This window comes from Myxine glutinosa, chromosome 6, assembly GCF_964187855.1.
Source record: "Myxine glutinosa chromosome 6, kmMyxGlut1.1, whole genome shotgun sequence".
Taxonomy (NCBI): domain Eukaryota; kingdom Metazoa; phylum Chordata; class Myxini; order Myxiniformes; family Myxinidae; genus Myxine; species Myxine glutinosa.
This window is the reverse complement of record NC_136266.1, coordinates 27877532-27905283: the sequence shown is the minus strand read 5'-3', so window position 1 is coordinate 27905283 and position 27752 is coordinate 27877532. Positions and strand designations below refer to the sequence as shown.

At 44.6% G+C, this 27752-nt stretch overlaps 1 protein-coding gene across 2 annotated transcripts in view; it reads right to left on the bottom strand.

The window, feature by feature from the left end:
* The window catches only part of POFUT2 (protein O-fucosyltransferase 2), a 115400-nt gene that overhangs the window by 25758 nt on the left and 61890 nt on the right, over nucleotides 1-27752 (bottom strand). For both annotated transcript variants that reach the window (XM_068119780.2, XM_068119781.2), the window contains exon 7: nucleotides 10924-11104. In XM_068119780.2, the coding sequence (XP_067975881.2) occupies nucleotides 10924-11104 (181 nt within the window). The remainder of the gene's footprint in view (nucleotides 1-10923; nucleotides 11105-27752) is intronic.

The window sequence follows — 27752 nt, the reverse complement described above, 5'->3', positions numbered from 1 at the left end:
TGCTTTGAGATGCGAGCCGAGATCTGAGTTACGAGCTTACGCCACCCGCCACCAGGTGGGTTCCGGTCACGTGGTTATCTTGCCGTGCAAGCATCTCTGCCGTATATCGCTGCTGCTTTGTTTTTGCATTTTGGTTATTTTGGAGCTTACGCCACCCGCCACCAGGTGGATTCCGGTCACGTGGTTATCTTGCCGTGCAAGCATCTCTGCCGTATATCGCTGCTGCTTTGTTTTCGCATTTTGGTTATTGTTGGAAAATTTCTTAGTTTTAACCATGGGTCCTAAGAAATTGAGTGCCAAGGGCAGTACTGAGAAGAAGAAGAGGATGATGTGCTTGGATATAAAACACGCAATCGTCGAAAAACATGAGCGAGGTGTGCGTGTTGTCGACTTGGCGAGGCAGTACGATCGTAGTACTTCTACGATATGTACGATTTTGAAGCAGAAGGAGTCGATAAAGACTATAACGCCAGCCAAGGGCGTTACGATTATTTCAAAGCTCCGGACCTCTATCCATGAAGAGATGGAGAAGTTGTTGTTTGTGTGGTTGACGGAGAAGCAGCTCGCAGGAGATACCGTGACCGAGAGCATCATCTGTGAGAAGGCCCGAGACATTTACGGGGATTTGGTGCAGCAGACGGCGGGAACATCAACGGACAAGGCATCGGAAGTCATTCAAAGCCAGTCGGGGATGGTTTGATAATTTTAAGAAGAGGACCGGCATTCACTCCGTCGTCAGGCATGGTGAGGCAGCAAGCTCGGATGTGAAGGCAGCTGAAGATTTTATTATAACTTTTGCCGAACTGATAGAAGCCGAACGATACATCCCCCAGCAAATCTTCAACTGTGACGAGACAGGGCTCTTCTGGAAAAAGATGCCGAGGAGGACGTATATAACGGCAGAGGAGAAGAGCATGCCAGGCCACAACTTGTTCAGAGTGCCAGCGATAGCTCGCCTTCTCTTTGTGGAAAACACGGTGAGATCCTTAACATCCAACAACTAATGGGACGCAAACGGGGCGCCCAGTTTAGCGGTACACACATTGATGAATCACCCTGCCTGTGATTCACCCATGACAGGTTATAGCTGGGTCGGGATTCAAACCCAGGCTGGACAGTTTAGAGTCAAGTGTGCGTACCTCCAGTCCAGGCCATCCTGCCAACTTGTATGCTGCATACAGGTGAAATATAAAGCACGAGATATTTTTATATATACTGTATATTTAAAAAAAAATTGGTGTGGTTTTTGGGGGGCTGGAACGGATTAATAGCATTTCAATGCATTTTAATGGGGAAATTTAATTTGAGAAACGAGCAAATTGAGTTACGAGCTCGGTCACAGAACGAATTAAACTCGTAAGTCAAGGTTTCACTGTATATATATATATATATATATATATATATATATATATATATATATATATATATATATATATATATATATATATGTATATATATATATATATACTGTATATGTATATATATATATATATATATATTGTAATGAATTTGGGTAGAAGAATATCTAGAGCCAGATAGATCTGTATAGGTAGGTATCCGACTGTTGTGATAGGGAATCTACCTGTAATAAGTTCTATGGTTAGCCCGGTTTGTCGGTATAAGCTGTATTGATGTCCCCGCTAAGAGGGAGCAGGGCGTGCTAAATAGTGCAGGGATTATGGATAAGATTCCTTTGTTCGTCGTCCCCTCTGTCGTCAAGCCTGTGTTCCTTGTGGCAACGCACTCATATAGACACTTAGATAGGTCCTTCGTGCAACATTAAATAATTCCCCTCCCTTACCACAACGACTTTGGAAAACAGGCAGGAAGCCAGGCCGGGGCACTGCCGACAGGGCCACAGCCAGCCACACCACCAGCTGGCCTCGCAACCAGCCTCGTGGCAGGCTGGGAGCCACGCCCAGGAGAACTGTTGATTGGTCCAGAGGAGGGACAGAGAACTGCCCCGTGATTGTAAGGAAGGGAAGGACTGGTGGTTGGCCACGAGGGTGGCGTGACATGGTGGCGGGAAGCACTTGGCCAATGAGAAAGCACCAGCGGATTGAGAAGATTCGAGGGGTTGAGAGACGAGGCGCTGATTGGGGGGCGCGCCAGAGCTGACGTCACACGCAAGGTGATAAAAGGACGCGCTGGACGACATTTTAGCTCTTGGGTCTCATGGCTTCTTCTTGTCTCGGCCAGTTCCCTCTCTGTGCGTTCCTGGCGTTATTCGGAGTCTCTCCTCGCTGGATCGGCTTCGTGTGGAGATCGCTAGCCCTGCGTTGGACCTTTGGTGCTGTTGGTTCGTCGTGGTGCTCGGTGCCTTTTGGTGCTTTCGGTGCTGCGAGCGGAAGGGAACTCGGGTGCGACTGGCGAGGGGCTTGCAGCGAGGCGCTCGGTGAGGCCTGACGGCGCGCGAACAGGAGCGCATCGAGGCTTGTTTCCCGCCAACATCAAAGCTGCGGCGGGCTTGCGGGCTTGGAGCCGACGATTCCTTGACGACTGACAGATAAGGCCGCACCCCACAGAACATTACACAACGTTTTATATTTATTAATTCATTTCCCTGTGCTGTATCCGAAGTGTGAGTGGGGACTTCCCGATTAGGACATTTTATTTATCATCGCGTATTTTCCTGTCCCGCTATCCTTGTAAATAAATCTTTGTATTATTTTCCATTTCTTTCCAAACCCGGCTTCCCGTTTGAGTTCGTTCCCTCTCCAGATAAGCGCTTCCGCTTCTTCATTCTTTCTCCTGTGCTGTGATTGCAAAATCGGTATTTGGTCGACGCCTCAATTAAAGCCGTTTTGTCATTCGCGAGCCCTGGTATTAACCGGAGGGTATTCGCACGACGAATATATATATATATATATATATATATATATATTGTTGTGGATATGAGAATTTTGTTTTTTTATTGTGGTAAAATGTCACCCTCCTTCCTCCAGTTGTTGTGTATAAAGGTCAAAAGGGCATCCCTTAGTTAGGTCATATACAATCACGTAGCCAAATCATAGATCTCCCTGTTCAGTAGTTATCTCCTTATTGTGTGTATTAGATTAAGGCTGTGTCTTCCATTAATTGACACTCCATTGCACCGAATTCAGACAAGGTAGATTCCCTGCACATTCCCCTTTTGTCATGCCAACTGCATCGGGCGGTTTTCTGCATGCCGCTGCTGCTTTGTTTTGTGTGGTTTTTCGCCGCAAAACCTCCATTACGCACGCGGTCAAGTGGGGAAAGAAAGGCGTGTCTCCACCTCGTCATCGGAGGGTGGGGCCAGGAGAGCCCCTACAACCAACCAGACACGAGGGGTTTGGCTTGAGAGGGCGGAGGAAGAGCGATCGGGGAGGTTCGAAAAGGTTAGAGGGTGTGGCCGATATAACCCGCAGCGGGACGCCCCCCACCTCAGATGAGTCCTGGGAAAGCACGCGACGTCCCCACGGCGGCACGAAGAGACGATTGAGGAAAGAGGGAGAGAGACGTGAGGGGGTGCCTGTATTGCGGCAATAGGCCGAGACCCTCTAGGCCTTATTGCCGGTCGGTGAGACGCGAAGCAGAGCTGTGTTTGCCGGGTTTTCGCCTCGACCCCAAAGCGTGGATCGGAGCGCGCGCTTGGAACCGGACCTCGACGCCACCATCTACCTGGACCCTCCTCTGCCGTCCCAAACGATTCCTGTCCTTCCATCCTTTTGTGTACGTGAGTTTGTTTTGTGTGTCTTGTCCCTGGGAATAAGTAAGACTGCCATAGGTAAGCTAGAAATTGCACTGTGTCCTTTTTGTCCGTCCCTCTTTGTCTTTATTTTCGTATCCTTCCTTCTCCTTGGTTACTTTTGACTTGTACATAATTAGTTAGTAATAAATTATATTTGTTCCTCCTTACTCTGCCTTCTTTCCTTTACATCCGTGTCATCCTTGTCTTTTCCCAATTGAATACCTGTGGCACGATTTGGCCAACGTTTCGGAATCGGGTTTAGTGAATGCTAATGACTCGAACTTCGGGTTGCTAAAAACCGCTCGGCAACTAGACCATCTAAAACCGGGGTTCGAGCGGGAGTCCCTCCCTTGCTTCACGGTCAGGAGTGGCACTCAGGTCCTTGGGACTTCTTGTAGACCAAATACCCTGGCTGCTCCCGACCGGAAGGAGCGTTGGGACCCCCAGGACTCACGTCGGTCAGTCGCGGACAAGGGGATTAATCCCCCATTCTTAAGGGGGAAAGGCCGACGTAGAGATCCGTAACAATATATATATATATATTGGTATCTGTTATCTGTTTCTCCAACCGAATGAGCGAACGTCATGACATCATTGCCATGCACGTCCGCCTTGCCTGCAAAGCTCCAGGGGAGCCATCTAGCAGAGCGTCATTATGGATTATAAATTCAGATACTGTCACAAGTGCATGCAAAACTCACAGTTACCGACCTGGTTTCGCCCTTGTTGGGGCTTCATCAGGCCAACACAGTGAGCCTTCCATACACTTGTAACTCTGAAAACCTTTCGGTTTTTATATCAGTCACTATGCGACATTCATATCATCAGTGGGGAACCGCCAGCAAGGTGTCCCATCCAGCTGCTGCTGCACCTTGCTGGGAGTGATAAGCACCGCCTGCCACACGGTAACATTATCTCTGGTATCCACTCATCATATGGAGTCGACCTGGATGCGGTTGGGAGTTACTAATTGGTATCTGTAATCTGGTTCTCCAACCTAATGAGCGAACGTCATGACGTCATCGCCATGCACGTCTGCCTTGCCTGCAAAGCTCCAGGGGAGCCATCCAGCAGAGCGTCATTATGGTTTTTATCAGCGAAAGTCTGATGAGACCAAGATTGAACTGTTTGGCTTCCGTCTGGCCACTGATCTGTGCACCAGATCTGTGCCTCGACACGATCCTGTCTCTGAGCTCTGCAGGCAGTCCCTTCGACCTCATGGCTTGGTTTTTGCTCTGATATGTATTGTCAGCTGTGAGACCTTATATAGACAGGTGTGTGCCTTTCCAAATCATGTCCAATGAATTGAATTTACCACAGGTGGACTCCAATCAAGGCGTAGAAACATCTCAAAGATGATCAAGAGAAATGGGAGGCACCTGAGCTAAATTTCAAGTGTCATAGAAAGGGTATGAATACTTATGACAGTGATATTTCAGTTTTTCTTTTTAATAAATTTGCAAAACTTTCTAAAATCCTGTTTTCTCTTTGTCATTATGGGGTATTGAGTGTAGATTGATGAGGGAAAAAATGAATTTAAACGATTGCAGCAGAAGGCTGCAACATAACAAAATGTGAAAAAAGTGAAGGGGTCTGAATACTTTCTGAATGCACTGTGTATATATATATATATACATATATATATATATATATATATATATATATATACATATATATATATATATATATATATATATATATATATATATATATATATATATTTAAAACATATATACATATATATATACATATATATATACATATATACATATATATATACATACATATATACATATATATATACATACATATATACATACATATATATACACATACATATATATACTGAAACGCAAAAGAAACTTACCACCTTTGAAACCTTTAAATATCAACAATGACACTGTGTGTAGTAAATGTGTGAACTTATTTGTGGACAATAGTGTCCTCACTGGCAGACAAAACGGTCACGGATGGTCACTTGAACCTTCAATGGTCACTTCATAGCACAGCTGTTGAACAGCCGTTTTGACTGTCAGTGATTAGCCAAGGGGTACGGGATGATTTTAATGAGCTGCACGTGATGTCTTGATATTGGCTTTAAAAAGGCCAGTGCAAAATGGGCATTTCAATCAACATGCCACGATTGTCAAGGGATCAACGACAGCGTGCCCTGGGCATGCTGCAAGGCGGACTGAGCTACCGTGAGGTGGCACGTCGCCTTGGCTGTTCACACCAGACGATATCGGCCCTGGTGGACAGAGACACCCTCCACAACTCTGCAGATGACAGACCTCGATCAGGGAGGCCAAGAGTCACCACTGCAAGGCAAGACAAGCAGATGGTCCGAAGTCACCTGCGGGATCGATTCCGTCCAGCATCCCGCACTGCGGCAGAAACTCCGGGGCGTGCAAACCCACGGATCTCCAATGATACTGCACGAAGACGACTGCATGACTATGGTCTGACTGCCAGAAGACCATACAGAGGCCCCGTGATGACGGCTGCCCATCGCCGCAACCGACAGAGATGGTGCCAGCAGCATCAGCGGTGGACCTTGGCGCAGTGGAACGAGTTCGCTTTCAGCGATGAGTCAAGGTTCTGTGTGGACAGTCCTGATGGGCGTGAGCGTGTCTGGAGAAGAACTGGCGAGCGATATGCCGATTGTTGCGTGCGTCAGGCCAACAGGTGGGGTGGCCCAAGTGTGATGGTGTGGGCCGCCATATCAGGCCGGTACAGGACGCCACTGGTGGTTGTGGATGGGAATCTTAACGCCCAGCGGTATGTGGATAACATCCTGCGACCTCATCTGCTGCCATTCCTGCTAGACCACCCAGAACTGAAAACCTTTCAGCATGACAACGCTCGTCCCCGTGCTGCTCGCTTTACCACTGCATTTCTCCAAGGCGAGAACATCAACACCATGCAGTGGCCTGCGCTCTCCCCTGACCTGAATCCCATAGAGCACCTGTGGGATGAGCTTGGGAGACGCGTAGTTGGCAGGGCCAGGACACGAGCAGAGCTGCTTCAGACATTGAGGACTGAGTGGGACAGAATCCAGCAGCAATCCATCCAAAGACTGGTAGGCAGTATACGCCGACGATGCACTGCCTGTATCCAAAACAATGGTGGCCACACACACCATTGAAAGGGGACCGACATTGCACCCTGTGCTGTTCTGTACTGTAGAACAAACTGATGAGATGGTGTATCTTGGTCAAAAACTTGACATGTCATCAATAAAATGCCAATGTTTCAATTAGCAATTGTTGGTTTGTTTTATTTTGAACTGTTACAATTTTATTACTTCGGACCATCTGCCTGTCCTGCCTTGCAGTGGTGACTCTTGGCCTCCCTGATCGAGGTCTGTCATCTGCAGAGTTGTGGAGGGTGTCTCTGTCCACCAGGGCCGATATCGTCTGGTGTGAACAGCCAAGGCGACGTGCCACTTCATGGTAGCTCAGTCCGCCTTGCAGCATGCCCAGGGCACGCTGCCGTTGATCCCTTGACAATCGTAGCATGTTGATTGAAACGCCCATTTTGCACTGGCCTTTTTAAAGCCAATATCAAGACATCACGTGCAGCTCATTAAAATCATCCCGTACCCCTTGGCTAATCACTGACAGTCAAAACGGCTGTTCAACAGCTGTGCTATGAAGTGACCATTGAAGGTTCAAGTGACCATCCGTGACCGTTTTGTCTGACAGTGAGGACACTATTGTCCACAAATAAGTTCACACATTTACTACACGCAGTGTTATTGTTGATATTTAAAGGTTTCAAAGGTGGTAAGTTTCTTTTGCGTTTCAGTATGTATATATATATATATATATATATATATATATATATATACATATACTACCGGTCAAAAGTTTAGAACACCTCAATTTTTCCAGTTTTTATTGAAATTTACACAGTTTAATGTCTCAATGTACTCTGAAATTAAGCATCGAACAAATAAACAATTAGAGATAAAAAATGTATTATAGAGTTATTTTGTTTAACAAAATTTAATTTAAATTTTTGACTCAGCAAAGTAGCCACCTTTTGCAGATATAACCGCCGAACACACTCGTGGCATTCTTTCTGCAATGGGAATCAAATATTGTTCGGGAAGTTCTTCCCAACACTGTTGCAGAAGTTCCCACAAATGTGTTGCACTTGTAGGTTGCTTTGCTTTCACCCTTCTGTCCAGGTCATCCCAAACCAGCTCTGTGGGGTTTAAGTCTGGAGACTGTGCTGGCCATTCCATGATTTGAAGCCTCCCGTCTTGTTCTTTTCCTCGAAGGTAGTTTTGACATAGCCTGGAGGTGTGTTTAGGGTCATTTTCTTGCTGTAGCATGAACCCCTGACCAACTCGGCGTATACCAGAGGGTATTGCATGGCGCTGCAAAATGCGGTGGTCGCCCTTTTGGTTCAGGGTGCCAGTCACTCTGTGCAAGTCGCCGACTCTGGATCCAGCAAAAGAGCCCCAGACCATCACGCTTCCTCCTCCATGTTTGACAGTTGGTGTCACACACTGAGGAACCATCCTTTCGCCTACTGGACGGCGTACAAAAACCCTGCGTGATGAACCAAAGATTTCAAATTTTGATTCATCGGTCCATAAGACCTTCTTCCAGTCTTCAGTACTCCACTGGCGGTGCTTCATGGCCCAGGCAAGCCTCTTTTCCTTATTTTGCCATCTTAGCAATGGCTTTCTTACTGCCACTCGACCTGTCAAACCTGCAGCTCGAAGTCTTCTCTTCACAGTTGAAACCGAGACTTGCTTACTTCGACCAGTGTTAAGCTGTGCTTGAAGCTGTTGTCCTGTGAGCCGCCTATCACGGAAGCTGTTGACTCTCAGAAACTTGTCTTCTGATTCTGTTGTGGCTTTGGGTCTGCCAGACCTCGTCCTGTCAGAGTTTCCTCCCATTTCCAATATACTACTTCCTGCAGTGCAATATTGTCCAAATAATGCTTCAGGTGGTGTAATAACAGTCTGTTCCAATTCTGCTTTTATATAGACAGGGGGTTTGTAATTAAGTAATCAGCAGAGGTTGGGACACCTGTAGGAATTGTTTGCATCAACTTTTAAGGCTTAATTTTTCTTACATTGCTGCAGAACAGCTGTAAGTTATTAACCCATTACTTGTTACCTGAAGAAGGCCTTTTTTACAATATAACTGTGCAATTTACATTATTTTCCCGTTTTTGCTAACCTAAACTTTTTTTAAACCTCGAGCAGTTTACTGCTTACCTTTGTACCATTTCAGGTTATTCGCTGGACATTAAACTGCATAAATTTCAATAAAACTGGAAAAATTGAGGTGTTCTAAAACTTTTGCCCAATGTATACACAAAGAATTAAGTTAAGCACCCCCCCCGTTTTTTTACAACCTCGCACATTACAAGTTTGTTGTCGTCAAAACAGTGTAATATACCCATGATATTGCTATATTTTCTGGAGAAGTGATATTATGGTCACATAAAAACATAACAATCATGCCGTTTTCAATATTTTATTCTGAATAATTAAAGGTGAAATTTTTTGGGAATTTTAGGCATATTTGCACCTCAATTTAAGTATGGAGCTATAGGTCCATCACGGACAGTGTGGATGACGTTTATGTTTTCTAACGTACAGTCATTGTTCTGAGAAGACCTCTAGCGATCTTTGCGTCAATAACGTGTGTAGGACCCACGTGATCGGATCACTGACTCAACCCTACGTCTCATAGACCCTGTAAGCCGTCGTATGCGTTGCTGTGGCAGGTTGTTCCATTCCCGATGTAATGCACGTTCCAATTCATCCAGATTGGCTATTGGAGGGACCATCTTCGCAATTTGTCGTCCCAACATGTCCCAAACGTGCTCGAGGGGGTTCAGGTCAGGACTGTACGCAGGCCAGGGGATGGTTGTCACAGCACCTTGCTCCAGCAAGGCTCGGACGCGTCTCGCACGGTGAGGCCTGGCGTTGTCATCCATGAAGATGGGTCTGCTGGCGAGGGTGTGGTCATCGAAGTGCGGGATTACGGTGGTATTCAGGATTTCCTCGGCATATCGCTCTCCGTTGAGGTTACCTCGCACAGTTATCAGGTCCAACTTACAGTCATGGGAGAAGCATCCCCAGACCATAATCGAGCCACCACCAAAGGGTACCGTTGGTTGAATGTTTTTAGGTGCATACGCGGTGTTTTTGTGGCGCCACACCCGAACACGCCCATCTGTCACGTACAGCAAGAACCGGCTTTCATCCGACCAATGAACTCACCTCCAAGACCGGATGTTCCATCCACGTCGCGCTAGGCACCATGCCATACGCTCCCTCTGATGTCGTTCGAGTAGCCTTGGACGCTTGATCACTCGTCTTGACCTTAAACCGGCCGATTTCAGGCGGTTCCTCACGGTACGGTGACATAGCCTTCTGTTGGGCAGCCAGTTGTCCTTCAGGAAATGGCTCGAGGCGAAGGGATATCGTCGCACCAGTCTCAAAAGCGCTCTATCTTGGCGGACTGTTGTCACGCGAGGTCTTCCAGACCGTGGGCGGTCCTTCACCGCATCCGTTTCCTGGTGTTTCTGCACCAACCGACTGATCACCGAATGGTGGTAACCAAACGTTCGAGCTACAGCTTTTCTGGACATTCCGGACTCGATCATGCCTATTATCCGCCATCGTTCTCCGTCCGACAACCGTCTACGAGCCACCATTACGAGAAAATGACCATGTAACCCCCACACGAGCTCAGGCGTGACTTGCAATAACCCGTGATGATAGTGCATTTACAGAAAATCACGACCACGTGGATGATAACACGTGCTGCACGAGCGATGGGCGTCACAGATGAGTGCACTCATCTGCATTTCATCAATGGATAATTGCTAATGTCATACCAATCATTATTTGATCTCACATACCTTAGAATATATGCCAATGTATACATATACACAAAGAATATATATTGGGGGGTGCTTACCTTAATTCGTTGTGTAGGGGTGCTTAACTTAATTCTTTGTGTATATATAGATATATAGTGTGTATGTATATAGATATATATATATAGATATATAGATATATATATATATATATATATATATATATCTTTCATATGTTTGATTTGAGGATGTAATCTTTTCATATTAATTTTGACCGACATGGCATAACCATCTCAAAAAGACATTTGTTCAAATAAAAAAAAAATCCATCTCAGCAAGCATTTACGACTAACCCTTACCACGCTTAACTGCATCTGTGGCCACAAACACCTTAAGCAAGCCATACTGCTGCAGAAGCTCTCGAATCTTGGCCACCGCACCGGTTATGCTGGGAACATCCTCCCGGTGTCCATACAGGAAGTCCTTCCGTCGAAGGTGGACAGCAAGGTAAGGCCCACCGACTGCTGAGCCCATCTTGTTCTATTCAAACATTTAGAGCATCTTAATTTAATCCATCTTACCTATCCACATTATTGTAATACCGTACTAAACCTATTTGAACTTTTACGAAAAAAAAGTTCTTAAATGTCCCCCATTAACAGCATGTTAAAGGGATATAATGTAGAATGTAATAGTGGGAATTGGGAGACTGCCCACTGTCAGAAAGGCAGCAGGGATTATAATCGGTAAATGGTGAGTAACATCTTCAGCCTGAATTTGGAAGAACATAGCTTATATTATTACAATGGTTTTCCTTTAAGTATTAGCACCACACAGAAAACCAAAACCTTGTGGTTCTTTTTAACAATGCACCATCTGCCATCATGGATGCAAAATGCTGTGGCAGTATCATGTTAAACTTGAGCCAAGATTACCGTATTGCAAATAATTTGGTGGGGTCTTCATATGGTGCGAGTGTGGAATGGGCTAATGACAGCTCACTATAGTGGATGCATAATGGAGGTCAATCACATCCAAAGATTATCGAGGCTCGTACAAGAGCTAACATTGATGACAAAAAAAAAAAACGGACACATAAGACAAAATAAAGGGAGCAGGAGACACGATGGGGAGAGAGGGGGAAGCACACAAGTACAACAGCAGAGAACAGGGACATCGGTAGATCTGTGGAAGGGAGGAGGCGTGGGAAGGGGGGTGGGGTCGAGGTCAAAAAACACATGGACATAGCTGAGACTTCCAGGAAAGAAGTCGGTATTTCAGAAAAATGGATCTGGGGTGAATTAACAGGGGTAGAAAAGATCAAGGTTTTGGATGGGGGAAGATAAGAGATGGTGGTGAACAGCTGTTTTAAAGACCTGGAGGGAGGAGTGGGATTGAAGAGGGTGAGGGAGTTTGTTCCAGAGGCAGGAGAAAAGAGGAATGAAAGAGTGAAGGTGAGCAGAGAGTCTTGATTTTGGCAGTTTCACCAGAAGAGGGTTACCAGCAGATCTTGTGCGACCTGTAGGAGTATTTGGGGGACAGAGCACAGACAGGGCTGGGGGGCTAGGCCAGAGTGAAGTCTGTAGAAGACAGAAAGACCACCTACCTGCCTGCGGTGAGTAAGTGAAAGACCCTCGGAGGTAGCTTCATCGCGGGAGATTCCAACGATTCAGAAAGCGTTGGTTTCGACAGCGTGAAGCCGAGCTAGGTGTGAGGCAGGAGCACCAGCCCAGAGGGGAGAGCAGTATTAAATTGAGCTGCGGATGAAAGCCTTGTATGTGGTGAGGAGCTCAGGTGTGCCAAGGAAGGACTTCGCACGACGGAGGATGCCCAGTCGGCGACTGGCATTGGAAGCCAGCTTGGAAATGTGGTTTTCCCCGGAAAGATCATAGCAGATTGTGAGGCCCAAGAGCTTGATCATTGATCAGTGGTGTGACTATACTGCTGATGCAGTGCCCCCTGTAGGTAAGGGAAGGAATTTGGAATTCTGGCCAAGATGCAGGAAGTAAGCCACCTGACCTTTATGAAAGAAAATAAAAACAATACAGATCATTCACGATCTGTAGTGAAATTCCAGCAGGACACTTCCTCAGAATATTTTAGCAATCGGGGAGCTCCACATATTTTTTTGTCTGTTTACACAATGCTATTTTATGGGAAAAACTCACACATTATATGGAATTTTGACAGTGGAGGCCATTTGGCCCATCATGCATGTGCTTTATCCACATCCCATAAATGTAATTTAATCATTGTATTTAGTATTTACTTAGATTCACTGGGTGGGTGGGGGGCAGGGGAGAGATAAGGAGTAGGGAAAACAGTGTGGTATGCACAAGAGGATCACCAGGGTATTGCTCTTGCTATTTCCTTTTTTAGCAATGATGGTTGTAGAGCAACAAAAGAACAAACATACAGCACATGCACCTTTTGATGAGACTCAACCACGAGCATCACGATCACTACACATGTGAACATTCACCCAACCATACCAACCATACCGTTATCCCTGTTCTCTGCTGTTGTACTTGTGTGCTTCCCCGTCTCTCCCCATCTTGTCTCCCGCTCCCTTTTTTGTGTTTTGTGTGTCCGTTTGTTGTTTTTTTTGTGATTGATGTTAGCTCTTTCACGAGCCTCGATCTTGTATACAAAAAAAAAAAAAAAAAAAAAAAAAAAGTTACCTACGAGTCCTGCAAATGTCCATGTACTTCCTCATTAAGTGACCGGTTATGAAGTACCAGAAATGCTCATGTTGGAATGCCATTTCATGCCGATCAAAGGCCGATATTAAAAAAAAAATAAAAAAAAATCAAAGGCCGATATGAAAAAACAAATATCCAAAACAAGCAAAGTTATTTTTGCTTCCTTATACAATTCAATATTCTGACAGACTGTTAAAATTCTGATTTTTTAATACAGCAGAAACATTTTTTAAAAACAATAAATATAGATGTTCAGTCGAAATACAGAGTAGCATGCAATTTTGAATTGTGAACAAATGGCATTGCGACTTCATTTAGGTCAGAAAGTTGGTGTACATAGAAAACGAAATAAAAACTTGTAAAACGTTCAAATGGAACCGGGGAAGCGACGACACTTTGAAATAACAATTACGATTCAAATTCCATAAATGCACAAATACAACTTTGAGTTATTTAATCTGCCATGTCCAACAAGACATTATCGGCAAAACCAAAACACAATGTCAAATCGCTCTCAAACACGCGCCAAACATTGAACAAAAACGAAATGCAATTCCAGTAGAAAATAAAAAACTGGGGTTTCATTATATAATGTAAGAATCATGACAAAGACTTCAAGGACATTGAGAAAATTTAATGTGTAAACTTTGACAACTTCCTGTTGTACTTTATTGATGTTAAATATAGAAATAACCTTTTTGATTTTATAGTAATAACTGCAGTATATTGCTGGAGAGCAAAATGCAAATAACAGTTTTGGTACTGTGAGCACACAAAATGGAAACTCGTGACCTACCCAACATCGCCATTGATGTTCCACATATAATCATGGCATTCAAATGCAATTCAAAGCAAAAATTCAAATGATGATGTTGAATTATTAATTATGAATAATTCTAATTATGAATTATGAAGCAATGTACCAATAAACTTGGCCAATAAGATAAGAACAAGCTGTCAAGTCTGGGGTCCAGTCCCACCATACGACAAACTGTCGCATTGGTGCTTCCTTTGCAGGGAGGAAGTTGGATGACCAAGTGATCATTTTACGAATTGCCATCGCATCAATTGCCATTTTGCTGTCTAAATCCCACAACAAATAAAAAACACAATTGCACAAACCCACGCTACAAATCTACAACTACCTCTAACAAAGACATCGTCACACAACTACTATTTCCATCTGCAACCAAAATGTCAAAAGATGTCGTGATAGCAAACCGTAAAATGATTGTGGTGCTGCATGGTGGTGTCATTCTTACCTCGTCATTCCTTCCTTCCTTCCTTGTTTGGTTGTTTTTTGGGAATTCCATCCAGACATGGCTTTTCATTACTTCCGCCACCAAAGGTGGATGGAGGTTATGTTTTCAACCCTGTCTGTTTGTCTGTCCGTTTGTCTGTGAACAAGATTTCTCAAAACGTTGTGGACGGATTCGGACGAAATTTGACAGAGATGTAGCATATGTGACAAGGAAGAAATGATTAGATTTTGGTGAAGATCCGGATTCGGATCCGGCTACTATAATTTTTTAAGTGATTCCTCACCATTGGTAGATAGGGCAAAAACGATACATAGCAGGAGATCTCAAAAAGTTGTTGACGGATTTGGACGAAACTTGGTGGACCTGTTGGGTGTCTGACAAGGACAATTCGATTAGATTTTGGTGAAGATCTGAATATGAATTCGGACACGAGAGTTATTTAACTTTTAAGTGATTCTTCACCATTGGGAAATAGGGCCAACGAGAACGCCACTCAGTCGAGAGCATACTCCCGCCGTGGGTCAAGTTGGAATAGTACGATTTCACAAAAGTTTGAGGGAGTAGCTCAGTGACAACACAAGACAAGACAGACACTGCACAGATATATGTATATGTGTGTGTGTGTGTGTATATATATATATATATATATATATATATATATATATATATATATATATATTGTTACAGACGCGGTTGTGGATGTTGGTTTACCGAGTGGTTTGGTATGACCGCGTCTGCACAGTTTACCCGATTATACTCGAACGTTGGCCGAGTCGCGCTACGCTAAATCAATTGAGGAAAGGACACAGCGGCTGGGTTTAAAATGACACGACACCAGGGGTACAGTTCTCAAGACCTCCGGAGGAGGTTATAATATTTCGGAACGTTAGACTACAAGGACGAGAGAGACAGCATAGGAAGGTAGGCACTTAAATACGGTCTTATAGTAACCCCGACAGACGACAGATAAACGGGACAAGACTGACTCACACCGGGATTGATGGCAAGGAAGGGCAGGTAGTCGAGGCTCAAGGTGCACCTTGGCTTATTAGGGGCAGAATCGACCCGGTCTGGTCCAAAGATGCGGGGAGGTATCGTCGCGCTGGAGGTGGCGTCCTTTTCTCTCCGTAGTTCAGGCGCATCTGACCTCACATCCGGTAAGTCGCTGCGTATATCCAGCGGGGAGTGACACGCCCTCGGCTCGTTAGCTCCGCCCCAGATGGAATCGGCCCGTTGCTTCTTATTGGGTGCGGGGGGGTTACCGGGCTCCGCCCTTGACGAGGGGCCGACAGTCAGCCCCTTCGTGGTAACCCCGTCGGCGCACATGGGCAATGGCGGCTAACCAAGCCGGTGTGAGGACGCACACTCCCCCGCGCGCTGTTGTTGTAGTTGTTGTTGTTGTTGTTGTTTCATGAGGAAGATGGGAGGAGGTATGGGGAGGTCCTAAACTCACTACTGGTGCCATACAATCACATTCTGGTGCAACGAAGAGTCAGAATTAATGGAAACGAGTCCTTAACTGACATAGACTAAGAATAACTAGCAAGATGTCCGAAAGTTGTCTACGTGAGATGCGGTGGACCTGGGCACGACATTTAATGGGGGAAAAAGGGGAAGGTCGGTTCTACAGAGTGTTGTTTACAGACAATGGGACTAGGGAATGGGGGATTGGGGATAGTTGGGGAGTATTGGGGAAATAGGGGAATATTTACAAGCGGATATGGAGGCCAAATCCCATATCCGCAACAATATATATATATATATATATATATATATATATATATATATATATATATATATATATATAAATATATATATATATATATATATATATATATATATAATATATATATATATATATATATATACACACACACACATATACTGTACAGGGTGTTTCAAAAAGATGTGGACCCGATTTGAAATCGCCATATCTCTGCAACCACGAACCGTCCATAAATGAACCTCTTACTACTTGAAATGGCGGGGCATAGAGTTTCAAATGACAACCGATAGAGGGCTCTCCCAGCGCACCAACAGCCTCTAGCCTCAGTCGTTCGCAAGATGTCGACCCCGCAGCACAAGGCGTTTTGCGTTCTGCATTTCAGCAAGAATGAATCCGTAATTGTGGTGCAGCGTGTGTGTCAACGGCGTTTTGGCATTGATCCGCCAATGCCAAAGAGCATTCATTCATCGTTGGTACCGACAATTTGAGGAAACAGTGTGTTCTTGTAAGGGGATGAGCCCAGGGCGACCACGCACTTCAGAGGAAAATGTGAGAAGAATTCAAGAGAGTTTTCTGCGTAAGCCGCGCAAGTCCACTCGTCGTGCCAGCCGAGAACTTGCGACCCCTCATACGACTGTCTGGCGTGTGTTAAGGTGACATTTAATCCTGAGGCCATACCGGTTGCAACTGGTACAGGCTCTTCGTACAGGTGACAAAGGAAAGCGTGTAGAATTTAGTGATGCGATGTTACAGAACATGGAAGACGACAGCTTCTTACCGCGTTTGATTTTTAGTGATGAAGCAACGTTTCATCTAAGTGGTAAAGTTAACCGTCACAATGTGCGCATATGGGGACTAGAGAATCGACACGAAACTGTAGAGCATGAGCGTGATTCCCCGAAAGTGAACGTGTTTTGTGCCGTTTCTCAAATAAAGGTTTATGGGCCTTTCTTTTTCGAGGGAAAAACAGTTACGGGGCAAACCTATCTCGAAATGCTGCAGAACTGGCTCTTTCCACAACTTAATGAAGATTCCGATGACTTCATTTTTCAGCAAGACGGAGCACCGCCACATTGGCACCTGCAGGTTCGACGTTTTCTAAATGACACACTGCCTCAACGTTGGATAGGTCGCACGGGACCCTAAGACTTGGCGCTACACACTTGGCCCTCAAGATCCCCAGACATTACACCCTGCGACTTTTTCTTGTGGGGATACGTCAAAAACCGTGTTTTTGTGCCACCATTAGCGACTAATCTGGATGACCTCAAAAACAGAATCAGGGCTGCGGTGACTTCAGTGAAAGAAGACACTGAGAGACGTTTGGGACGAATTCAACTATCGTCTCGATGTTGTCCTTGCAGCAGGTGGAGGGCACATAGAGCATTTATAAAATGGTTAGTAAAACTTGATAACTCATTAAACCGTTTGTAACTTTTTGTGTCCAAAAAGACAAAGTCCAAGACGCCTGAAGCTCTTTCCGGAACGAGTTGGTGGCTCTGAAAAGAGCCGTTGTGTTGTAGTTGCTGATGATGAACTCACAAAATGTTTAACCACCGAAACCGTAGAGCGTACGGCCCTGGCGCTTCAAAGCGTAACATGTTGCCATCGTGAAATATACTGCTTTGAAATTGGGTCCACCTTTTTGAAACACCCTGTATATATATATATATATATATATATATATATATATATATATATATATATATATATATATATATATATATATATATACACAAGATTAAAAACACCTCACAGCCACAAAACACGAAATTAAAAACACCTCACAGCCACGAAATTAAAAACACCTCACAGCCACGAAATTAAAAACACCTCACAGCCACGAAATTAAAAACACCTCACAGCCACATGATTTAAAAACACCTCACCACCATGTCATTTTACACCTCACCACCACATAATTCAAAATACCTCACCACCACATAATTCAAAATACCTCACCACCACGTGATTCAAAACCACCACCACGTTATTAAAAACACTTCACAACCACGGAAATAAAAGTTTCAGGGAGTAGTTCAGTGACAACAGACACTGCCCAGATGTGTAGATATATAATAATAATAACAATAATAATTCATTTATTTTGTATAGCGCTTTTCCAGAAGCCCAAAGGCGCTTTGACAGAGTGGAAAACATAATGCATAACAATACATGAAAACAACAATTGCAAAAAGACAAGAATCAATAGGGAAATATTTAAAGCAAAAGGAGGGAGAAGGGGAAGAGATAGTCAGGGGCTAAATGCTGTGGGTTGAATGTTGAATGCAGTGTTGAACAGGTGGGTCTTTAGTGATGTTTTGAATGTGGTGAGTGAGGAGGAGTCTCTGATGGTGTGAGATAGTGAGTTCCAGAGGGTGGGAGCAGCGATGGAGAAGGCCCTGTCCCCCCAGGATCTGAATTTGGTCCGGATGGAGGGGGTCAGGAGGTTGGTACCAGCAGAGCGGAGGTTGCGGGTGGGAGTGTGTCTGGAGAGGAGGTCAGCCAGGTAGGATGGGGCCAGGTTATGGAGGGCTTTGTATGTCAGGAGGAGGATTTTGTACTGGATTCTCTGGGGGATGGGGAGCCAGTGAAGCTTGTAAAGGACGGGGGTGATGTGGTCACGGGTCCGGGAATGGGTGAGTAGACGGGCAGCGGAGTTCTGAATGTATTGGAGTTTATTGGTGATTTTTGAGGGTGAACCATAGAGGAGGCTATTGCAGTAGTCCAGACGGGAGGTGATGAAGGCGTGGATGAGGGTTTCTGCAGCCGTGGAGGAGAGGGATGAGCGGAGACGGGCAATGTTTTTCAGGTGAAAGAAGGCTGCCTTTGTGATCTGTTTAGTGTATTTGTCGAAGGAAAGGGTTTGGTCAAAGATGACGCCAAGATTCCGGATGTGAGGGGAGGTGGATACTGGGATACCGTCGATGTTGAGGGCAAAGTTATGGGTTGATTTTGTGAGCGTTTTTGGGCCAATGATGATTATTTCAGATTTATCACAGTTAAGCTTGAGGAAGTTGATTTGAAGCCAGGATTTTATTTCAGTGATGCAGTTTGTCAGGATAGAGTGGGTGTCGGTGGAGACGGACTTGGTGGAGATGAAAAGCTGGATGTCATCGGCGAAGCAGTGGAATTGGAGACCATGACGGCGGATTAAGTGACCGAAGGGGGACAGGTAAAGGATGAAGAGGAGGGGGCCAAGAACTGAACCTTGGGGGACACCTTGGGGGAGGGGAGCAGTGGGGGATTTGCAGTTATTGATGGAGATGAACTGGCGTCTGTCAGAGAGGTATGATTTAATCCAAGAGAGGGCAGTGCCGGTAACGTTAAAGGTGGATTCAAGTCGGGTGAGGAGGATGGTGTGATCGATGGTGTCAAAGGCAGCGCTGAGGTCGAGGAGGACGAGAATGTTGAGGTTGCCAGCGTCAGAGGAGAGGAGAAGGTCGTTGGTGATTTTGAGGAGAGCAGTTTCAGTACTGTGGTTGGAGCGGAATCCGGATTGGAATGTTTCATACAGGTTATTGGCAGAGAGATGATGTTTGAGTTGAGTGGCTACAGCGCGTTCCAAAACTTTTGACAGAAAGGGTAGGTTGGAGATGGGTCTGAAGTTGTTTAGGGTGTCAGGGTTTAGACCAGGTTTTTTTAGAATGGGGGTAACAGCAGCAATTTTGAGGGAAGGTGGGACGATGCCTGTAGACAGGGAGGAGTTTATTGTTGCAATGATAAGTGGAGAGAGAGCAGGGAGGGAGGCCTTGACAAAGCTGGAGGGGATGGGGTCAAGAGTGCAGGTGGCAGTTTTCATTCCTATGAGGAGTTCAGAGAGGTCAGTAGGGGAGATTGGGGAGAACCGAGACAGGGGATGGCAGGACAAGGGGGGGCAGGTGGTTGGAGGGGGAGCGGGTGCGGTGGTGGTCAAGCTGTTGTAGATGTTGTCAATTTTGCGTTGGAAGAAAGAGAGGAAGGAGATGCAGTTGTCTACTGTGAATGACGGTGGTGGTGTTCAGGGGGCGGAGGAGTTTGTTTATTGTCGAGAAGAGTGCTTTTGGGTTTCCGGAGCCAGAGTGGATAATTTGAGAGTAGTAGGCGGGTCGGGCACGGGAGAGGGCATCTTTGTAGTGTTGTAGGTGGTCCTTGTAGGCTTGGGAGTGAACTGTGAGACCCGTTTTATTGCGGAGTCTTTCAAGTTGGCGAGCACGAGTTTTCATCAGGCGGAGTTCAGGGGTAAACCAGGGAGCAGAATGGGTGAAAGAAACTGTTTTGGTTTTTACAGGCGCAAGCTGGTCAAGGCAGGAGGAGAGAGTGTGGTTGTAGTAGTCAGTGAGGTCGGAAGGGGTGTGGAGGTCAATGAAGGGAGAAGTGGACATTTTTTCAGAGAGGGTGGATGAGAATGAGGTAGGTGAAAGAGCGTTTAGCTTACGGAAGTTGATAGTGCGATAATGCCTTGGTGTAGGGGCGGGGATGTTGATGGTCAGGGTGATGGCTAAGTGGTCAGAGAGGGTGAGGTCGGAGCCAGAGAGATGGTGCAAATATAGATAAATAAACCTGAAAATCGCAGAGCCAGAATTATTTTTTGGTCTGGGAAGCTCATGCGAGGTTTCTTCTTCTTCAGCCCCTCACAACCCTGGGTGAATATGCGATCTTTTTTTTTAAAGTTCGAATTTTGCCAAATCTGTTTTATTCGTTTGTTAATATACCTCAGCCATTGACAAATCTGGAATTATAATTTTATTTGAGGTTCAAATTAACCCGGGACATTGTGTCAAACGATGCCTGCAAGTCTATACATGTGATAAATAATTAATAGTCCACAGGCGAAGACTTCTTCTTCACGCAATAACAACTTCCAGCTTCTAGAACGTACATCCAATCATCTTCAAATTTTGCACACTTGTTACTCTTCATGACTTCCACTACAATATGAAGTTTCACATCGATCAATGAAGTGGTTCAAGGGATATAAATGTTTTTATTATTTGCATTTAATTAACGATATCTGCCAAACCACGTGACCTATCGCAAATTCGAAAAGGACATTTTAGTAGACTGATATGCTGAACAGATTTGTGAAGTTTCCCCTCGATTGGATCACAAATGAGGGAGGAGCTAGGTTTTAAATGTTTGTGCTTAAAAACGTCATAACTCTCAAACCATGTGATGCATGACGTCATGCTCGCTGACTTTTTTGTTCGTCATGGGTATGCGATTCTGCCTGCAAAGTTTGGCCTCGATCTGTTCAGGCGTTTTGGAGAAAATTGGATTTTAGCGTTTTTCACTCAAAACAATATGGCGGCGGAACCACGTGACCTGTGACGTCATAATTACCATTAAAATATTCTGCAGACAGAGTCCCTCCTATGGTAAAAATTTGCTCTCAATCGGTCCAATTATTGCAGAGAAAATGGTTTTTAGAGAAAATGGTTTTTAAAGGAAAACAGAAGAAAAAAAATCAGAAAAAAACTTCCTGGATCCGGAATAATTTCCTGAGCTTCACCAAAAACTAATCAATTCTTCCTTATCCCAAGTGCAATCATCCCACCAACTTTCATCCAAATCCGTTCAGAACTTTTCCAGATATCTTGTTCCCAAACGCACGCGCACACACACACACACACACACACACACACACACACACACACACACACACACACACACACACACACACACACACACACACACACACACACACACACACACACACACACACACACACACACACACACACACACACACACACACACACACAATACTCCCTGGTGGGAGTAAAAACGATACATAGCAGGATATCGCAACAAGTTATGGATGGATTTGGACGAAACATGTTGGACAGGTTGTGTGTGTGACAAGGAAGAATCTTCAATTTTGGTGAAGATCCGGATCTGGACCCGGCTGGTAGAATTTTTTAAGTGATTCTTCGCCATTGAGTGAATGGCCAACCAGGTGGAGGTATGCTCTCTACTGTGCCGTTCTAGTTTAAATTGTTTTTTTTCTGAAATATATAAAACTGTGACTATGTCTATTAATTATAAATTACGTGCTATTGGAATGTACCTTTTTGACATTTCGACCCCTTATATAATTTTTAGTGACTTCCGCACCTCTATAGACCCCTTAGAACCTTTCAGACACCTTGCATCCTTTTGATCCTTCATACCCTGGTGTTGGGCTAGCGGCTAGGGTGCCGGCTTAGGATCCTAGGATCCTGGGTTCGAATCCCGGTCAATCGCTGAATTAACGCCAGGGGGGTTGACTCAGCCTGTCATCCTTCCGAGGTCGGCTAATTGAGTACCAGTTCACTGGTAATTCCCTGTTTGTCGTTAAAGGCGGCAAAAAGGGTTGGCGTCAGGAAGGGCATCCGGCCGTAAAACATTGCTCCAAAAACTGGACCGAAAAAACAACAACAACCACGGTTCCCGAAAAAGGCCAACCCCCGCTTTGCGGGGAAAAATGGCCTCTAAAGGTGGTTATATATTATATACCCCCAACTATGCTCACCCTCACTCAATCGTTCTTTTTTCCCACCTGTGGAACCGACTTCCACATTCTCTTCAATCTTCCCTCTATGTCTTCAAGACAGCTGTTCACCACCATCTCAGATTGTCCCAAAGCCAAAACGATGATCTTTTCTACCCTCGTTAATCCCCCTCACCTCCCCACTGCAATCCCTCCTCCATCCAAATTTTCAATTTCCCTCCTTGGAGTTTCCTTCTGTATCCATCTTGTCCACCCCATGCAATCCTCTCTGCCCCCCCCCCCCATTCCTCCCCAAACACTTTGCTTGTTCAAGTCTCCCTCTATTTTCGCCTTCTATTCTACTGTTGGTCTTTTCCCCTCTCTCTACTGTTCCTTTTGCATCTTGTTGTATCCTGATACATTCAGTGTGCTAGCTCTTCCATGAGCCTCGACTATGTATACAAAAATATTTTGCATCCGATTGATTTGAAATTATAACAGGGCTTGCATAATGGAGCCCTGAAGTCGATTGTTTCTGAGGTCAAAAGGTCAAGGTCACACAAGATCTACAATTTTCATCCTATTGAGTTGAAATCTCAACAGAATTTGCATTCTGTTCAGGTTTCACTAAATTGCTTCACCAAATCAAAGCGATTGATTTAGGGGTTTTGATAACATGTCAGCAGTTTCCATGACAACAATTTCACCCCATTATAACCAAATGGGACTTTTGTGAATCTATTATTGCCACACCTCAATCATTTTTAGCCGCGTCGCAGACGCTGCTCATAGAGTGCCCTCTGCTGTTGTTGTTGTTGTTGTTCTTCTTCTTCTTCTTGTTGTTGTTGTTCTTCTTCTTGTTCTTGCAGAGAAGACAAAACTTCAAAGCTCCACCCATTCTGGGAACCATAGCTCCACCCATTCTGGGAGAGCCTTCATATAAACAAATATCCACCATTTTATTAACTCGCATAGCTTTGAGGCCTGTTTTGTAGGCCCGTGGTGTCTTCCTCTCTCACACAGTTTTATTTCAAATCAAATTCGATATATCATTTCATTTTTCACAGTCGCTAACATAGTTTTAGACTCGGTTGAAAAAAAACGGGAAGAAAATCCGATGAAAGTTGCCCTTTATAGAACGAAATGAATTCTCAAAGGCCTGTAACTTCAAGTCCATTGAGATATTTTTTTTTTAAATCGCGGCATGGTCAGTCATACACCGCCCGAAATAACAGACGGGAAAATGCCGAGATATATTAAAAATTCGTCCATTTGATGACAATCGTCACAATGAAATATTTAATTTATACGTCGTCACAATAATGTGGAGAGAGGAGCATAGCTTCGTTCACGTGTCGCCACACACGGGACATGCCGAGATATATTTTTTTTAAAACGCGGCATGGTCAGTCATACACCGCCTGAAATAACAGACGGGAAAATGCCGAGCTATATTAAAAATTCGTCGCCACACACGGGAAATTGCCGAGATATATTTTCACTTTGCACAAAAATAACATCAAGTAATCGAATCAATAGGAATGTCCTGTGCCTATAACATCGACGTTATAGGCACAGCTGCATCTAGGAATTGTGTAACATCGACGCGGCTTTTGTTTTAATTAAAACTTTTTGTACTTGTTCAATATGTCAAATTGAAACTTCCACTGCTTATTTGTATGTATGTGTAGTATTTGTGTGTAAAATATGGACAACATTAGTCAAAGGTCATGGTCAAGGTCGTACGAAACACGCAAAACACCTATTAGGCCGCAATTAGAAAATGTATCAGCCACATTTGTTATGCATAACAATCATGGAAAACGCCTGATAGGTAAAAGTTTTGAAATCACCAAATTGTTGTTTCCATGCAACTCGTCTTTATTTGGATTTTGCAAGTGCCGTGGTATGCACTACATTTTTCTTGTCTGCTTGTTTGTCTGTTTGTCCACACATACCGTGAGTATGTCTATTAATTACATACTATTGAAATGATAATGATACCTAACAATAATGATACATAATGCTAATGATGATATTGATAATAATAAGGGTACATAATGACAATGATATTAGTACATAATGATAATGATAATGGTAATGGTACATAATGATAAGAAATAATTTGTATACGTTGTCATGGCTCGTATAAGAGCTACCATGCAGAACATACAACAAAGGGAGCAGTAGACGATACGGGGTAAGAGAGGGAAGCACAACAACAGTAGGGAATGGGGACATCTGGAGATCTGTGGAAGAGAGAGGGCTGGGGTGGGGTACACAGGATAAATAAGGTGGACCACAGGGACTTTCAGGAAAGAAAACAGTGGATCTGAAGGAGGTGGATTTGGGGTGGATTAACGGGGATAGAAAAGATCATGGTTTTGTATGGGGGAAGAAATGAGACGGTGGTGAACAGCTGTTTTAAAGACAGGGAGGGAGGAGTGGGATTGAAGAGTGTGTGGGAGTTTGTTCCAGAGGCAAGGAAAAAAAAGAGGAATGAAAGAGTGAAGGTGAGCAGTGATTCTTGATTTTGGCAGTTTAACCATAAGAGGGTTGCAGGCAGATCTTGTGCGACCTGTAGGAATATTTGAGGGACAGAGCCCAGAGAGAGCTGGGGGGGCAAGGCCGGAGAGGAGTCGGTAGAAGACAAAGACCACCAACCTTTCCGCAGCATCAAAACGAGCTAGGTGTGAAGCAGGAGCACCAGCCCAGAGGGGAGAGCAGTACTCCATCAAACTGTGGATGAAAGCTTTGTATGTTGGGAGAAGCTCACTTGTGCCAAGGAAGGACTTCGCATGACGGAGGATGCCCAGTCGGCGACTGGCTTTGGAGGCCAGCTTGGAAATGTGGTTTTCCCAGAAAAGATCATGGCAGATAGTGAGACCCAAAAGCTTGAGTGGCTGAACCTCTTTGAGAGGATTTTTGAGAAAATAGATAGGAGGGTTTTCCAGACGGTCCTTTCGGAGAGACGTAGTGAGAGTGTGAGATTTTTCAGGATTTACACACATGTTCCACTTGTTTAACCAGTTTTGTAATTTTGCCCAGGTCTGCAGAAAGTGAGGAGGCTTCTGCCTATCACTCTGAGGGATGAGAAATGGTATGGCAGAGGATGGAGTCATCAGCAAAGAGATAGAGAGGATGTTCCAGTCAGAGATTGTCCACAATGATAATAATGAAAATAATAATGATAATGGTCCATAATGATATTGATAACAGTACATAATGATAATGACGATAATAAAAATGACAATATTGAAAATGATAATGATAATCTTGATAATTATAACAATAACGATGATAATAATGATGATAATGACTGATAATAATGGTATGTGTGTACATCTATTACTTGTATACTTTATGAATGCGAGTACGTCTATTAATACTGTTGCGGATATGGGATTTGGCCTCCATCCATATCCGCTTGTAAATATTCCCCTATTTCCCCAATAATCCCCAATCCCCCATTCCCTAGTCCCATTGTCTGTAAACAACACTCTGTAGAACCGACCTTCCCCTTTTTCCCCCATTAAATGTCGTGCCCAGGTTCACCGCATCTCACGTAGACAACTATAGGACATCTTGCTAGTTATTCTTAGTCTATGTCAGTTAAGGACTCGTTTCCATTAATTCTGACTCTTCATTGCACCAGAATGTGATTGTATGGCACCAGTAGTGAGTTTAGGACCTCCCCATACCTCCTCCCATCTTCCTCATGAAACTACAACAACAACAACAACTACAACAACAGCGCGCGGGGAGTGTGCGTCCTCACTCCGGCTTGGTTAGCCGCCATTGCCCATGTGCTCGACGGGGTTACCAAATAGGGGCTCCCTGTCAGCTCCTCGTCAAGGGCGGAGCCCGGTAACCCCCGCACCCAATGGAAGCGGCGGACCGATTCCATCTGAGGCGGAGCTAACGAGCCGAGGGCGTGTCACTCCCCGCTGGATATAGGCAGCCACTTACCGGAGGTGACGTAAGATGCGCCCCCAGCTTGAAGAGAACCAGACGCCACCTCCAGCGCGACGATACCTCCCTGCATCTTTTGGACCGCGCTATCCTGTCCCTGAGCCAAGGTGCACCTTGTGCTGTCCAGCGACTACCTGCCCTTCCTTGCCATCAATCCCTGTGTGAGTCAGTCTTGTCCCGTTTATCTGTGGTCTGTCGGGAATAAGATAAGTGTGTCTAAGTGCCTACCTTCCTATGCTGTACCTCTTGTCCTTGTAATCTCAACGCTCTGCATACAAATATTATAACCTCCTCCGGAGGTCTTGAGAACTGTACCCCTGTTGTCGTGTCATTTAACCCAGCCGTTGTGTCCTTTCCTTCATTGATCTAGCGTAGCGCGACTCGGCCAACGTTCGAGTATAATCGGGTAAACTGTGCAGACGCGGTCATACCAAACCGCTCGGTAAACTAACATCCAAAAACCGCGTCTGTAACAATACGTAACATTGGAACGTGAGCATTTCTCGTGATTATGTACGAATGCAATGTGAATACTTCTACCAATTACATACCATTGGAACGTGAGTATGTCTACAAATTATGTACTATTGAAATGTGTGTACATCTATTAATTGCATACTATTGGAAAGCAAGTACTGCAAGTCTATTAAATTTAATTAGGTACAATTGGAAGGCGAGTAAGTCTATTAATGATATATTGGAATGTACTAGCAAGTTGCCCGTGCCCACACTCTGATGCAGTTTAAATGCTCTAATGGCGGCCAGGTGCTCCATTTGAAACTGCTTGTTCGACACATGTAGCTTTTTGATGCCTAGGATCCATTATTAAAATTGATATTGGTGTCAAAGCCAGTGGTCAATTACAAATTAATAGTAGGATTAATCATGTAATAATTGAGTCGATAAATTACAAGTGCAACACCAGCATACAAAATACACCACACAAAATAAGTCCTGTGCTTGTGAAGGGTCTGCAATCTCTGGCTTGCTCTTTCTAGTTCTCCAAACAACTGCAGTGCTGCATGGTGAAGCATACAGTTCCATAATGATGGCGGAGATTCCGAATGAATGAATGA